The sequence below is a fragment of the Mustela nigripes genome, chromosome 10, assembly GCF_022355385.1.
Source record: "Mustela nigripes isolate SB6536 chromosome 10, MUSNIG.SB6536, whole genome shotgun sequence".
NCBI classification, from domain to species: domain Eukaryota; kingdom Metazoa; phylum Chordata; class Mammalia; order Carnivora; family Mustelidae; genus Mustela; species Mustela nigripes.
Genome location: NC_081566.1, coordinates 7,187,496 through 7,202,508, shown reverse-complemented (window position 1 = coordinate 7,202,508; position 15,013 = coordinate 7,187,496). Strand labels below are relative to the sequence as shown.

At 41.9% G+C, this 15,013-nt stretch overlaps 1 protein-coding gene across 1 annotated transcript in view; it reads right to left on the bottom strand.

Moving 5' to 3' along the window:
- The window catches only part of WDR64 (WD repeat domain 64), a 138,888-nt gene that overhangs the window by 77,168 nt on the left and 46,707 nt on the right, over positions 1-15,013 (bottom strand). Inside the window, exon 9 of the mRNA XM_059413995.1 lies at positions 5,087-5,166. Within this exon, the coding sequence (XP_059269978.1) occupies positions 5,087-5,166 (80 nt within the window). The remainder of the gene's footprint in view (positions 1-5,086; positions 5,167-15,013) is intronic.

Sequence of the window (15,013 nt, the reverse complement as noted above, 5' to 3'; positions counted from 1 at the left end):
AGGAGCAGGGGCTGGGAGCAAAGAGAACAGACTGGAGCACCCAGCTGCCTAGTCACATGTCAGGTGATGAGTTGAGGCAAACCATTCTCTTTTCTGGGGCCTCAATTTTCTTATCTGTATAGTTTTGATCTCCCAAGATTTCCTCCCACTCTGAGGTTTAATGATTGTGTGCTGTGGAGGGAGAGGTTACTACCGTGGGAATACAGAGCAATCTGGAATTGTAAAGGTCACGAGATAATTCCTGTAAAGCAGTATCTTGCTTGTGTTGACTTTTTGCTGGGAATGGCTGAAAAGTCTCGCCCTTGCTGCAGTATGTTCAGAACCTGAGCCTTAGGCCCCCAAGCGGTTGGCCAGGCTGCCCCTGAATTGGACTTTATCACTCCTGGAAGATGAGGTCAGGCTACCCTTAGAAGGAAATCTATGACTTGGGTGCCACAGGAAGAAGGGTACAATGGAAGACTGCCACGTGGGAAATGTGGCAAACAAAAAGCTTTGTCCAGCATGCATTATGAAGGAAGCCCCATCTTACCAGGGTCTCCTCTGGTTGGTTACCAGAGGTCCTCCAGCTCTGCTTGCTTTCTGATGATAGCAGTGGAATCCTCATGTTATCTGTGCGGTGGATTTTTAGAGCCAGAATGACCAGAAATGGAGGTGATACTAAGCTCTGATACTAAGCCGACGGTGTTTAATCTGTGTTGTTGTTATTCTGATTATGAATCTGTTCCATGTGTCCCATGAATTCAGTTCCATGAATCTGCTTGTGCACCACGTGGTATCACAGCTGTGTATTTACATGCCCTATTCGTACCACTAAATTTTGAATTCTTGAAGGTTAAAATGCAACCTGATCTGTGTGATTCATGACGCCTAGTCTGTAGCAGTTGTGCAAGACACGCTGGTGGAATGAAATATTAACAGATGCACACAGAGCCCCCATATTATCTTGCATGGCAGAGAATCGTTTGTCTACATCGAACCGCCCAAAGGAGGAGTTTAACTCTTAAAATGGCCGATAGAGACAACCATGAGCTAAAAAGAAATGCTCAGAAAGTTTGCGATTTTATTTGTTTTTATTTTTGTTTGGATTAAGTACTTTGTCCTGGTTTGGCTTTGTTTTCTCCAGCTCATCAAATGTCCCTGCAAATTTCACACATTCAGCTATGCTTTATGAAGCGGCTTTCATAGTATGTGTTGAGTCATCAGCTGGGCCACATGGTACATTTAGCAACGTGCTCGGCTGAGTCACTCATCAACAAAAGTATTCTCCTGAGGAAAACGTGTCTTTAGTCACTGAGGAATTGCATCTTCCACTAACAGAGGCTCTGTAACTGTGACCATTTAATAATTTTTGCACAGCGAGAAGTATCAGTTGCTTGTCAGTCATGCTGCTAAATGTTTCGTTTTGGTAAAGGAGCTAGAAAAATAAGATTCCAAGGCTGTATGTAGCTGGCCATCTCACAATATAATGAGTGTTGAGGTTCACGAAGGTCAAACATCTTAATCCGTAAACACGAAAATGATTTGAATCCCAGAACTGGACTAAACACATTTTTTCCCCTCAGAAATGATTAAAATGCTTAAGATGACAAACTATATGAAAGCTGGTCAATTCTTAACATTTTGAAGTATTTTGTGTGAGAACAAAGGGCTGGTCAAAGGAGTTGGTTAAGATTAATGGGATAGCTTATCTTTTCAGAACAATCAGATTTTAGAAATGGGATCTCACTTCAACTGCGCCATTTTACTTTCTCGGAGGGTTTCCTGTGGAGGGTTTGAGTTGAAGGAGGACAAAAGGCCATGATTGTCACAGAACTGAAGACCTGTCCTGTTGAGGGCAATATCCCTCACACTTTGATTCTGGGGCGATTTTGCTGCTTCCTCTCTGAGGACTACTGGGCTCTTTCCCTCTCATCCCTGGAGCACCCCACCTTTTCCTCTTGAGTGATCGGGGCCATTTCCCTCACAAGGAAGAAGCCAAGACAGTCATCTACTCAGCAAAGGGCAGCAGGGATCCAGAAAGTGTAAGATAAGCATGCCACTTCTTTTGCTTTGAAAACATGTAATTTTAGTATTCATTCCTTTATGAGTTCTAGACTGGCATGGAGCTCTTCAAAGGATAACTTCAATTAGCACAGCTCAAAGACTTGGACCCCTGTTCGTCCTTAGAATCATCACTACCAGGCGCCATGAAACTTGCTCCCAGTCCAAGCCATAAACCCCACATTCTACTCTGCAGACTTGTTACCCATATGCTTTGCTTTCTTTCCTTAATGTCCTTAGTTGAAATTTAGAAGTCTGTGGCCCATTAACGTCTTATTTTTCTGAGCGCACAGAGCTCTGACTATACACTGAGTACCAGTAAGTTACAATATACCTGATTGGCAGAGAGGGTTCCAAATTTTCCAAAGGACATTTTAATTTATCTCCCATGAACAGAAATTTCTTTAAACAACAGAATTCTGATTCTTTAAGCTCAATGGGATCTTGGAATTCTTGTAATCTAACTTCCTCATTTTACCAGATATGGAACATGAGCAACGGGAGATTACATGAGAGCTAAAAATCATACAGCTGGTTAGTGTCTGAGCTATGAATACAACCACCTCTTCTAAATTTCAATGCATTGTTTTTGCTTGTTTTGCTTTCCAGTAGATTGCTATGTAATTTGTTAAAAATAATATTCGAACCGTAAGCTAGTTTTACGTAAGTGTTGTCGAAGGGCCAAAGCGGAGCACAAATTACAATATGAGTACTGTGCATTTGCTGAAAAACATTTTAGCTCTATGTCCTCAGGGAAGATTGCCAGGTGTGAAGTGAGAGTGTAGCTATCTTCACACAGTTGGCCTTTGAACAACATGGGTTTGAACTGTGTGGACCCACTCATACACATTTTTTTTTAAATAAATACACTACAGAACTATAAATTCATATTCATGTCTTATGATTTTCTTAACATTTTCTTCTCTCTAGTTTACTTTATTGTAAGAACACAACATATAATATACAGAACATACAAAATATGTGTAAATGCAAAGTTTACATTATCTGTAAGGTTTCCAGTCAATGGTAGGCGACTAGTAGTTAAGTTTTGTGGGAGTTCAAAGTTACGTGTGGACTTTCTACTGTCGGTTGTGGTGGCATGGGGGTAACTGGCATCCCGGACCTGTGTTGTTCAAGGGTCAACAGTACTTACCAATATCGGCATTTCAGGGCTGAGGCAGGCTAATCTTGGTAGAAAACCAAATGTCGTAGCTGTGTGTGTTTTGGGGGAAGGAATTTGAAGAAATCTCATGTGGAAGGAGCTGGGAGCACTTACTCATCAAACATTTTTTGCTCTTTTAATAAATATTCTTGCTCAAAGCATTTTCCAAATGGTACATGTGTTGATCTTTTGGATGGCAGAGCTTTCTTAAAAATTGTGTTTACTCTTTCCCTTCCTAATAATGTTCAGATCTCCAGTATAAGCCATTTCTTGATGTTTACTTGAGTTTCTGCGTTGCTCATTTATATCTTTCAAGTCCACATGCTCCTTGTTGAAGGTGATTCTGATCTTGAGGTGCCCCTGGGAGTTCATCACACTCACACTGGCAGCCTGGGGGTCCTCATAACCCTTAGCTCCAACTGGGTCTTTTTTCATCACCAGAAGGAGCATACTCCCAGGTGTCTAATCCCACTTGACATTCAAGCTCAAACTTGAGATGTGTTTGCTCTCTTTCCCACGTGAGCACCCTCTTCCTGATCTCTGGTAACAATACAGTTGCTACTCTTCCGTTTTCCGATCTTACAAACTCGGAGCTGATTGATCCCTCTTATTAATCCCAATGTCATTCCGGCTTCAGGTTTTATGACTGATTTCTTTCCCATGGGATTGGCTCTGTCCTTTCTTCTTCCATTTCACTTGCAATAATCAGACCCTCACCACTTCACTCATGACTCCCGGAACAGCTTCCTGACTGGAACCTCCCGTTTCATTTTATTCCAACAAAACCTCTACATTTTTGTCAACATGACTTTGTCTATGTATTGTAGACAGATTGAATAAATATTAGTTGAAAATCTACTATGTCCCAGGCATACATTATCTCAATTAATCTTAAGCACCACCATATGAAGTATGTGTGTTTTTGTTATTGTTAGTATTACTATTAGCAAATTTATATTGTGTACTTACTGTGTGCTAAGTACTTTATTCAAATTTGCTTAATTCTTATAATAATCTTATGAGTGGGTACTATTATCCAGTCCCACTTTAGAGTAGACTGAAACTTAAAGGGATTAAGTGACTTACCCAAGGCCAGAAAGACAACCAGGATGTGCACCCAGAAGGTCTGACTCCAGAGCCCAGGCTCGAAGCCATCCTACTGTATTAGCACCCTAGGGCTAGAGGTGACAAGTATGAGGCTTGAGGAATGTTTCTATCCTCCACCTTCCCCTCTGAACCACACATACCATACTCTCCACAGACGACCGTGTGTCCTATGTCCCATCCTCCTTAACCCTGAAACATTAGAATGCTTCCAGGATCTCTCCTTGGCCTCTTTTCTGCTAACTCTAAAACACTGGCCCTTGACCCTTTTGAATATGAACCCCATTGAGGACTCGATAACTCTTTGGACTATGTCTGCGGAAAAATGCACATAGACACACAAGTTTCAATAGGCCACAGGAGACCCCAGAATTCCTCTAAAGCCCGCACAGGGGCCCCAGGCTGGGATCTCATGCTCTCATTCACTGAAATAACTTCTAGAGAGATTAAAGATCCAAACATAAAATTAAAATTAAAATTTAATTAAAAATTAAAGATCCAAACATAAAATATAAAGCAATAAAAAAGAGTAAGATATGGAAGAATTTATAACCCATATCCCGGTGCTGGGGAAGAACCTTCTAAGTGTGCCATCAAATCCAGAAGGCACAAAGAAAAAGAATGACAGATTTAACTTTATGCAAATGTTTTAACTCTCTGAAAGGCTCCCCAGGAGCAAAACTCTGTCATTTCATGAGAAGCACTTTGTCATTAGATTAATCAAGGAGAGCACGGTTGGCAAAGTAGAGAATCTCTGTACAACACGAACGGTTCCCTTACCTCCAGTGACAATCACGTTTGCTTTTGTGCAGTAACAGAAAGTGTTGGCTCCTCTTGGCATGGAGAACTCTCTGACAGGCCTGGGAAACACAAATTAGATGTAAAGCCTCTACAATTCCATGTATCCAACTAATTCTAACGTACATGTAGGTTGTGTACAATAGGCTCATTTCTAAGCTGGTAAATCTATGTAACCACAGAAACTATTATAAGTAATGATGAAGTCCGCACTGACGGACAGAGTCTACTTGTTCCATAATGTGGTGATATTAGCACAGTACTCTGTACTGTTTCTGCTTAACAGGAAACCCAGTCCTCCCCGCCGGGGTGGTGACCAGAGACCAATCCTTCTTAATCCAGAAAGGATAATGGATGGCTAACTGTGTCCGTTTGGTGTACACAAGGCCAGGAACACCTTTGGACACGTCCTCTTCTCCCACCAACCACATCCCACTGCTGTCCAGTCCTGTTGACTAAACCTCTAAAATACACCTGAAATCTGACTTCTTCCCATTCTCATTACAGTGTTTAGGTTCAAGCCTCCAACCCCCCCCCCCCACACCAGACCTTCTGCAACAAAGTGCTAACTTCTCAGCTTCCACTGTTGTCCATCTTTCTTTCTACATTCCCACCTCAAATCCTGCTGTCATTCTTCAGCCATGATGGTCTGCTAACTCTAACTTCAGCCATGATGGTCTTCCTAAAACCAGCATAGCATAGCACTTCTCTTCAGGGGCTTCCTGAGGCTCCGAGAGGAGCTGAGCTCCTTCATCTGGCCTGCCTGGCCTGCGTGGTCCTGGGCGGCCCCATACCTTCCTCTCTCCCCTCATGCTGTGCTCCAGCCGTTCTGCTCTAGCCTGCCCCCCTTCTGGCTGCACTGAGCTCTCTCCCTCCTCGGGAGATTCTGCACAAGCCCAAGATGTGCTGGCCCCAGATACCAACCCCTCTAGCAACCGTCCTCCTGTGAGTGTCAGCTCACATGCTGCCTTTTCACATGGGCCTTGCCTCAACACAGTCCTGCCCTCACTAATGGAGTAGTGTCTTCTTTCTATCTCCTGGTACCATGTTATTTTCCCTACAACTAGAGCATCTATTATATAATTTTGGCATATAGGTTTTGAGTGTTAACTTGGTATCTGTGAGTATTACTATGCTGGGCTTAAAAGAGCTGAGCTTGAGTGAAAATGTGTAGGTTTAAATCCTGACTTCATCCAGTGCCTCAGCGTCTTAATTTATTAAATGGGATAATACTACTACTACTGCCCTCAGGTGCTAGCAATAGTTGAGAGCTGTTACTACATCTGACCAGATGGGGAAAGGAGGAGCCATGAAAGGGAGCACCCAGAAGGAGCCCCAGACCAGGAGGTAAGCAGACCCTGAAGCCAGGGCGGGGGGAGGGAGTGGGAGATTGTGGGGGGGAGGGGAGGGAGGGGAGGGAAGGAAGGAAAGCAACTGGCCTTCTTCTCCTCTTGCCTCTGAGGCTTGCGTGTTCTTTCCTTTCCTTTTAAACACACACGGTTGTGTATATCATTCTGTTCTTTGTTTTATCACTTAATATTATATCTTGAAGACCTTTCCAAATCAGTACATAAAATACTTCCTCAATCTTTTCTTTCTTTTTCAAAGCTCATGAAAAGAAGCCTCAATGTAGTAACATAAGTCTAAAGTCAGAATTCAGAATTGTGAAAATGTTTAAATGTCCTAGAGAAGAAGCAGACAGTTCTGACTGGGGACTCATTTTGAGTTTTGCCAATGACACACTCTCTAACTGTCACCGGTAGATGGACTGAGCTGAGCTTCATGGGGTTACAAACCAGGAATGGCACCATTTTCTTCTACCTCTGTCTCTAACATGGCCTCTTCCCATGTCCCTTTGCACTGACAGCAAGGCCTCTTGGGCCAGCTTCCATTAGCACAGCTTCTATTAAGATACCTCCTGAGTCTCACGGGACACAGTTCACACGGCTTGCCACATGGAGCAGTGTCATTGTGACCACAGCCCCTCCCACTGTCATGGGTCCAAGGGAGGAATGTGTCCATTAGCAGAAGGCACAGTGCCTTGGGCTCATGGTACTTTCAGGGTCCTACAAAAATGCTCTAATTGTTCTTAAAATCAGAAGGAAAGAAAATGTAAGTTTGAGGTCATGATAAATGTTTTCATTTTTTCTCACATCAGAAAAAAAAAATATTTCCAGAAACCATGAAAATCTACTGTTTTCTAAAACAGAAAAAATATGGAAGTAAAGTTATATCAAAAATCATGTGGAATATGGAATAGTATTATGGTGGGAGGGACCCATGAAGGCAAAGGACCCAGGGCCACATAAGTCACAATGTGGCCCAGCCAGCAGCCTTCCCCCGCCACCCCTTTTGGCTCTTCCGGGGCAGGTTCTCATGGAATGGGTTCTCCTGAAGCTGTCCTCACTTGGCTTGGGGTAGGGGGAGTTCTCTCTCCAACCTCCACTTTCCACCCGGAGAAGACAGATGAATCACCCCAACATTCCCCAATTAGTCCCACAGCTGTGTTCCTTGATTCTTCTCTTCAATTATTTTGGAATTGCTAGTTGTCCCCTCTTTGCTGGGGATGGACAATGGCAGAAGGGTCACAGGACTGCTCTGACTACCTTGTAATAATTCTGAGGATGTTTCAGCAGACTTCCCTAGAAAATGGGGCATTAGCTAAAATCCCAAGGCAGCAGGAAAAGAACTGTTTGATATCCTGTTAGTTGATCATGAAAAAAAATCTATCATTTTCTCAATTTCTCAGCATCTGCAATGGAACTTATACACATTTAGCATTTACATTTGTTGTTGTTGTTGTTTTAAATACCTGCCCAATAGAATTATACTCTCTACTTTTCTGGCCCACATTGTTAGATGGATTACAAATAAATGAACTGTACCTTTAACTATTTCAGCTTTTAAAGCTATAATTGATGTCAATTGATGAGAAAACTCAAAAATAGATACTTTATATACATATTCAACTGTGTACTTTTTAATAGATTGCTTTTTTGTGTGTTCACATCTCTATAATATTCTTTTTTAATTAATTATTTTTATTAACATAAAATGTATTATTTGCCCCAGAGGAAAGGTCTGTGAATTGTCAGGCTTGCACATTTCACAGCACTCACCACAACAGATGCCCGCCCCCATGTCCATAACCTAGTCACCCTCTCTGTACCTGTCGCAAAGCAACCCTCAGTTTGTTTGAGATTAAGAGTCTCTTATGGTTTGTCTCCCTTCCTATCCCAACTTGTCTCATTTTTTCCTTCCCTACCCGCCAAACCCCCCACATCAGGGAAATCATATGGTAATTTCTTTCTCTGATTGACTTATTTCACTCAGCATAATACCCTCTAGTTCCATCCACGTCGTTGCAAATGGCAAGATTTCGTTTCTTTTGATGGCTGCTTTTTTATTCTGTTACTGGGTATATCTTACTCTAACCAAAACACACCAGACCATTCTAAGAAATCAAACGCTTTGTAAGAAATCTATCATGGTAATATCAGCTGGTATTTCTATAGCATCCTACATCTAAAGAGTGAAGAATGTTTCTACTCATATCTTACAATGCAGGGAAATATTTGGTTTTATGTTTGGACTTGAGCCCAGGTCCCTCACACCATTTTCTCTCCTCAAGGATTAGGTGGTGGGTGAGAAGGGGTGGGCCACCCACTTGGCCAGGGTGTCTCAGTGAGCCCCGTAAACACCACACATGGCAGGATGGCTCCAGGCTCAGTCTCATGTACAAGGAAGGCCCACGTGGTCCGTTCCGTAGAAAATAAAATGTAGACACCATGGTACTTTGAGCATAGAAGGCTCCCAACAAATATTTGTTTGAATATCCTTAAGAAATGAACACCTGGTTGACTGTGCCTCTTTCCAGAATCACAGAGAATAAAAATGTACTGATTCTGGGAAGTTCCCTCTGAAGTTTTCCCTGGTCCTCTTGAGACAATAGCACTTTGGAAAGGGAAACATTTCCTGATAATTTCTTTCAAAAAAATAAAAACTCAGTCTCCCATCAAAAGGCCCTAACTGAATGATAGTGTCCTTCACCTCAGCTTCCCTGCTCTTGTCACACAAATGCAAATCTGGGAGGGAAGAAGTTATTCAGATGGAAATTAAAGAGGTAACTGGGGTGTGTTGTTCATTGAATGTAAGATGGTACTCAGATAGGAAGGCTTTGGGGGTTGGGGGGGGGATTCGGTGACTGATAAAGAGAAGCTATTGAGCCAGTATCTTTTCTCTCCTTGGAGGTGGGGGTAGTTAGTGGAAGTCAAGGCAAGGAGTGAGGAAGAAGGCATTTTTATTTTCTCCTAGAAGATGTGAGGTAAGAATGCCTCACACAGAGGTATTTTTTTAAGTGGTCCACACTCTGCAGTATTACCTGCCACTGATCCATACTGTGCCCAATCCCAAGGGACAAGGGAGAGTCCAACAGAAAACTCTAGATCAGCAGTTGGCAGCCTCTTTTTTTAAGGAGCCAAATAATGAATATTTCAGACTTTGCCATACAGGCTCTGTTGTCCCAACCACTCAACTCTGCCACTGTAGCATGAAAACAGCCATACATAATACATAAATGAGCAAGCATGGCCCTGTTCCCACACAACTTTATAAGCAAAGAAATTTGAATTTCATATAATTTTCAGGGGGCATGAAGTATTATTCTTTTGATTTGTTCGGCAATCAGAAATGGAAAAATCATTCTTGGTGTGCAGATGTTACAAAAACAGGTGGCCTGCTGGAGTTGGTCCATGGGGTTTTATGACCCTTACTCCAGATGCAGGAGCACGAAGCCCAAACCAGGACATCTCTACAGTCACTCCACCTGTTCTCAGGATTCAAATTCTTTTTTATTTTATTTCATTTTGGGGGGCGGGGGGATGCATTTCAGTATCTCTCTGATGGGAACAAAGAAAGGAACTTACATTTACTGAGTCCTACGTGCCAGGCATTAAGTCAGCACTCTACATGAGGTAACTTAGGTGCCTTTTATAAGACGATAAGATAGGTAGGTGTCTTCCTTCCCATCTAAAGATGGGAAAACAGATGGAGAAGAGCTAATGGTATTGTGTGCATGGTGTTCGGTGGTCCCAAAGCTCGTGAGTGCTAGGACAGAGACCAGTTCTGCCTGGCTCTGTTGCAACCCGCTTGGGGGGGCACTATCCACTTTCCCGTATAATGACCTGCCACCGAATTGGGTAACTGAGGAAAAGTAATGCTGAATAGTTAGCTGCTCCTCTCTGGGGAATTGTCAAGCTATCCAAGGGTTAAAGGTTCAACTTCTGTCTTGCAACAGGCCAACCTCCTTTACACGGCATAATTAATTGCAGATGTTCATTTTCTTGCTGGTACAAAACTCCATTTGTGAAATTACCATACAAAATTATAACCAAAATGGTAATCATGTTTGAAATGGAAATTTTTTCAAGAGGAGTTTTTTCCCTGCCTTTTTGGGAGCCGTGCTGGCTCCCATTTTAACAGCTGGCCAATCATGTATTAGTGTAATTGCAGTTTCATCTGGCTCGACTTAAGACTCATTATAGGAGATTGCAGAAATAGGGGTATGTTGAATCTAGCGATGAAGAGGACCTGACTGTCCTCTTCTTGAGATGACTCTCCAATGGTACCGGCGTTTCGGGAAAACATTATTATACTGCATCACTTGAGAAATCTCTATAGCTTCTAGATTTACGAGAGTGGCCCAAGGAAAGCGCTGAAAAGCTCAGCCAGAATCTGACTGAATAGATCGATGATCACCGTTTGCTGAGGCTGTCTTGAGTATTTTTACCTCCATATCCTGACTCTCTCCAGCTGAATGTATCATCAGCTACGTCCCAAGCGTTATGGTAAATACTAGGAAGTTCAGAATTGGGCTCAGAGACAAACTCCTGACTCTTGCAAAATAGACACTTTCCAGAGCATGGATGAGAAAGTACTGGCTAGTCTGAAAAATAAAACCTTCCAGAGAATCTAAGCGTTTACAGCTACTAAGTACCAAGTCTGTGGAACACTGGGGCAAAGTAGGCATTTAAATTCCCTGTAATACCATTACATAAACTAAAAATACATACAAATATATATTTTTAAGGAAATGTATAAACAAAAAGATATATGAAACCCAACAGAATGATTGCCTTTGTGGGTGTGTGTGAGTGTGTGTGTGTATGTGTGTGTGCACATGCACAGGAAAATGGATTGGGATACAGCATAAAGAAGGAATAAAAAAAGGAGAATATGAACAACTAAGCCATGCTCTTGAGGTTACTCCACTGGGGTGAAAAAAGGGAATTAGATTTGCCTTGGATCCTGCTAGTTGAAGGACATATTTGCCCTCTCATTTTGCAATCTAAATGAGAGCAAAAAGAGTACTACCCTATTTAAAACCTAACACAAGAATCACCACTTGATTAAAAGATCTTAATGCTTGAAAAAAGGGAGTATGGGCCCTGTCATAACTTTTCCCCAAGAAAAAGATTAGTGCCTCTCTTTTCCCCCAGTGCCGTCATTATTCTGGATTTTGACAGCACACAGAAATCAAAATGTTCTTTAAAAATCAATTCTTTGTGAAAGATCATAAATATCTACAAGCAAATAATAACCCTTTTAACTGTTACAGTATTTTACAGTTTTCAAGAGACCTTCACTCATTTCAGCTTGTTTGAGCAATGCAAAAGTCCTCGGAGATAAAAAAGTATGATCCCCATTCATTAACGAGGTTACTGAGGTTCAGGTAAGTAACATCCCCAAGACCACTCAACCAACAAGTGGCAGAAGTGACATTAGAACTCACTTGCTTGTCAGCATACTCCTTCACTCACATTCTCTCCTAGGAAACAGCAAGGCCAAGCAAACAGCCCTCCCAGCCAGAAGCCCAGCAGCTTCCGCTGCTCTCAGACTTCCTCTGGATCTTTCATGATTTGACTCTTCACCTCATAAGGCTCTTTGCTCAAACTTGAGCTCCCCAGAGTACTCTCTCCTGACCATCCTGTCAAAAATATGCCTCCAGTCACTTCATCCTGTAACCCTACTTCATTTCCTAAATTTGTATCATTTACTGGATTATGTCTTTTCCACTAGAATATGTGCTCCAAGAGAGGAGAGAGTTGGTCTTTTTTGCATACCGTTTATCAATTCTTGGAACAGTTTTTGGTATATAATACATATGCAAAAATTACGGTTGCAAACAAAAAAATGAAACTTAGATTCTTTTTGTTCCTCTCATCGAGTAGGTTGCCAATGCTTATAAATTATATATGGATCTGGTCTCTCTCCATTCTCACTTCTACCAGTTGAGTTCCAGCTCTCGTCAGCTTCTTTCTGAACTATTACCCTATCTCCCCAGTCATCTCCTCCTTCCCAACCTGCCTCCTCCTTCCCCAACCCATTCCCCTTCTCACTGCTAGGGCAGTTTGTCAAGAACTCCTCATTGACCATTCTCCCGGCCAAAGAATTGAATAGCTCATATAGCTCTCAGGTTAATACTCCAGGACTTCAGTCTTGGTGTGTAGGCCTTTTCATGTTTGGCTTGTCCCTCCTCATCTTTCCCAACCCTTCTCCCTTTCTGTGCTCTAATTATAGTGAGTTTCACTATTTTCTTTTTCATTTCCATATCTTCGTAAATGCCAGCTCTTTCATGTAGCTATTTATCTACTCTCATGGAATGGCGTGCCTGGCTAATCCTTACCAGATCTTCAAAACTCAGCATGCATGACACCTTCTTCAGGAAGCCTTCTCCAATTTTTCTCCCTTCAAAATCCTATTTAAGATGTTCTAAGAACTCTCTTCTGCTCTTCTCTATACCTCTCTAATATCTATATCATGACATTTATCATCCTCTGTGGGAATGTCTTTGTTTTCTCTCTCATTAGACACAAGAGCAAGGACCTAGTCTTACTCATCTTTAAATTCCCAGCATATAGAACAGTGTGTCAAATTTAGTAACTCATCAGTAAGTATTTTCTAAACAAATAAATATTCAGGCTCTAGAGTTTCTTCTAGAGTGGTCAAATTCCTCAAGTCATAAGACAATTAGTTAGACAATGTTGGGTATATTAATAACTCTCAAAAAGCTTGGTGTCTTCTAAAGACACACCCTTGAACATAATTAAAAAACAATAAATAAAGAGACTGAGGCACAAAACGGATACCTAACCCAGTTGGGGAAAGAGGTACTCAGAGAGAATTAGAACAATTTCCTAGAATTGGTATCATCTGACCCTTGAAGGATTATGGGGTCAATTACACCTCAATAAAATTGGAAAAAAATTAAAAACAAAAACTTTTCCTCTTTTCCAAAATTAAAAAAAAAAGATTATGGAGGTTGAAAGAAAGGAAGAGAGGAAGACTGGGAAGAGTATTTCGGCACCAAACATGTACAAACTCCCAGCACGGGTTATCCAGGGAGCAGCCACAGGCTCAGAGTTAAAGAAACTTAAGTAAAAGGCAGTGAAGGGAACGATGTGAAGAGGCTGGCAGGTCCAGACTATGGAAGTGCTATGGTAGGGGATGGAGAAACATGAAAGCTATTGAGATGGTTGGCTATCATCTTCATAAACATACTCTGGAAGACTAATAGACAATAGTTTTGGTGGTAATGAAATAGAGGCAAGATACCAGTTGGAGATCATAGCCTAAGGGGATAGAGATACAAAAGACAAGACAGATCCAACAAGTGTTCATAAGAGAATACAGACGAATTTGTTGATTGGTGGTTTATGGAAGGAATCACGAGGAGTTGCCAGACTTCTGCCTAGGATGATTTGATGTATCAAGAGAAATAAAAAATCCTATAAAATATATAGATTGAGAAGTGGGGGAGTTAAGTTCAGTTATGAACGTATGAGTTTGAGGGGCTATAAGATATCCAAGTGGAGATGGTGAGCAGGTATACTAAGTCCAAAATCCAAAATAGCTTGGGTTTCATCAGCATATAGGTCTTAGTAGGCTAGAGAAGAGGAACATCACCCAAGAAGTGCCTAGAAAGTGAGAATTAAAGTTGTCTAGGGAGAGTACTTTAGAGAACACCCCATTCAACAGCAGACACCAAAAAGAGGAGTCATAAAGAAAAGGAATAGTAAGATACCAGGAGAAAACTTTGGCTTCCCAAAAGGTAAGAGAATAGAGTTTTACTGAGTAAGATAAGTAATGCTGAATGTCCTGAGGCTATCTGACAAGTTCAGTGTCTCTCAGTTATACAATGTAGACACTGGCCAACTTGAGAGTCTCTTCTACAGAGTAGGATGGGGAAAGGTTATATGAGAGAGGATTATAGAGAGAACAAATAATGCCAAAGTAGTGGAGACAGTGAATGAAGAAGAGTACTTTTTCTGGAAGAGGTATAGTATAATAGTTTAAAGGAGATTATATGTTAAGCAAAACATTACTCACATTAGAAGAGACTTGAGTACTATAGGCGGAAATGAGAGAGTGGGAGAAACTGAGATCAGCAAGATCCTGCAGAAGAAGTTTAAAAAATGCAAGGCCAATGATGAAATGTTTGATGTCTCAACCTCTAAAACAAAAAGAGAAGATCAAGGATAGGTGTGGATAGAGAAGATTCCAAATGATTTGGGCTGCTGGGAATTACTCTAAAGGCCTCAGGGTTTTGTGGTCACGGAGGACAGGACATCTGTGGAGAGTAAGCAGAGCTGGAGCTGGGAATAGTCTGAGGGGACCAAACAGGGACAAATGAGGACACAAAGGTCTGGGAGGAGGGACCAAGGGCTCTGTTGAGCAGAAGGGTTAGGATTCTGCTGACTGGTGCATGGCCGAAGGGGATGCATAGCACAGAAGAATGTTGGTGAGATATGAGCTCAGGTGATGAGTCTGGGCTCCAGGTGGGGAGGGAGAGAAGGAAGTCAAGGAGGGAGCTGACGAAATTGGAGCTAATGGGGGAGATGAAGGGTTAGA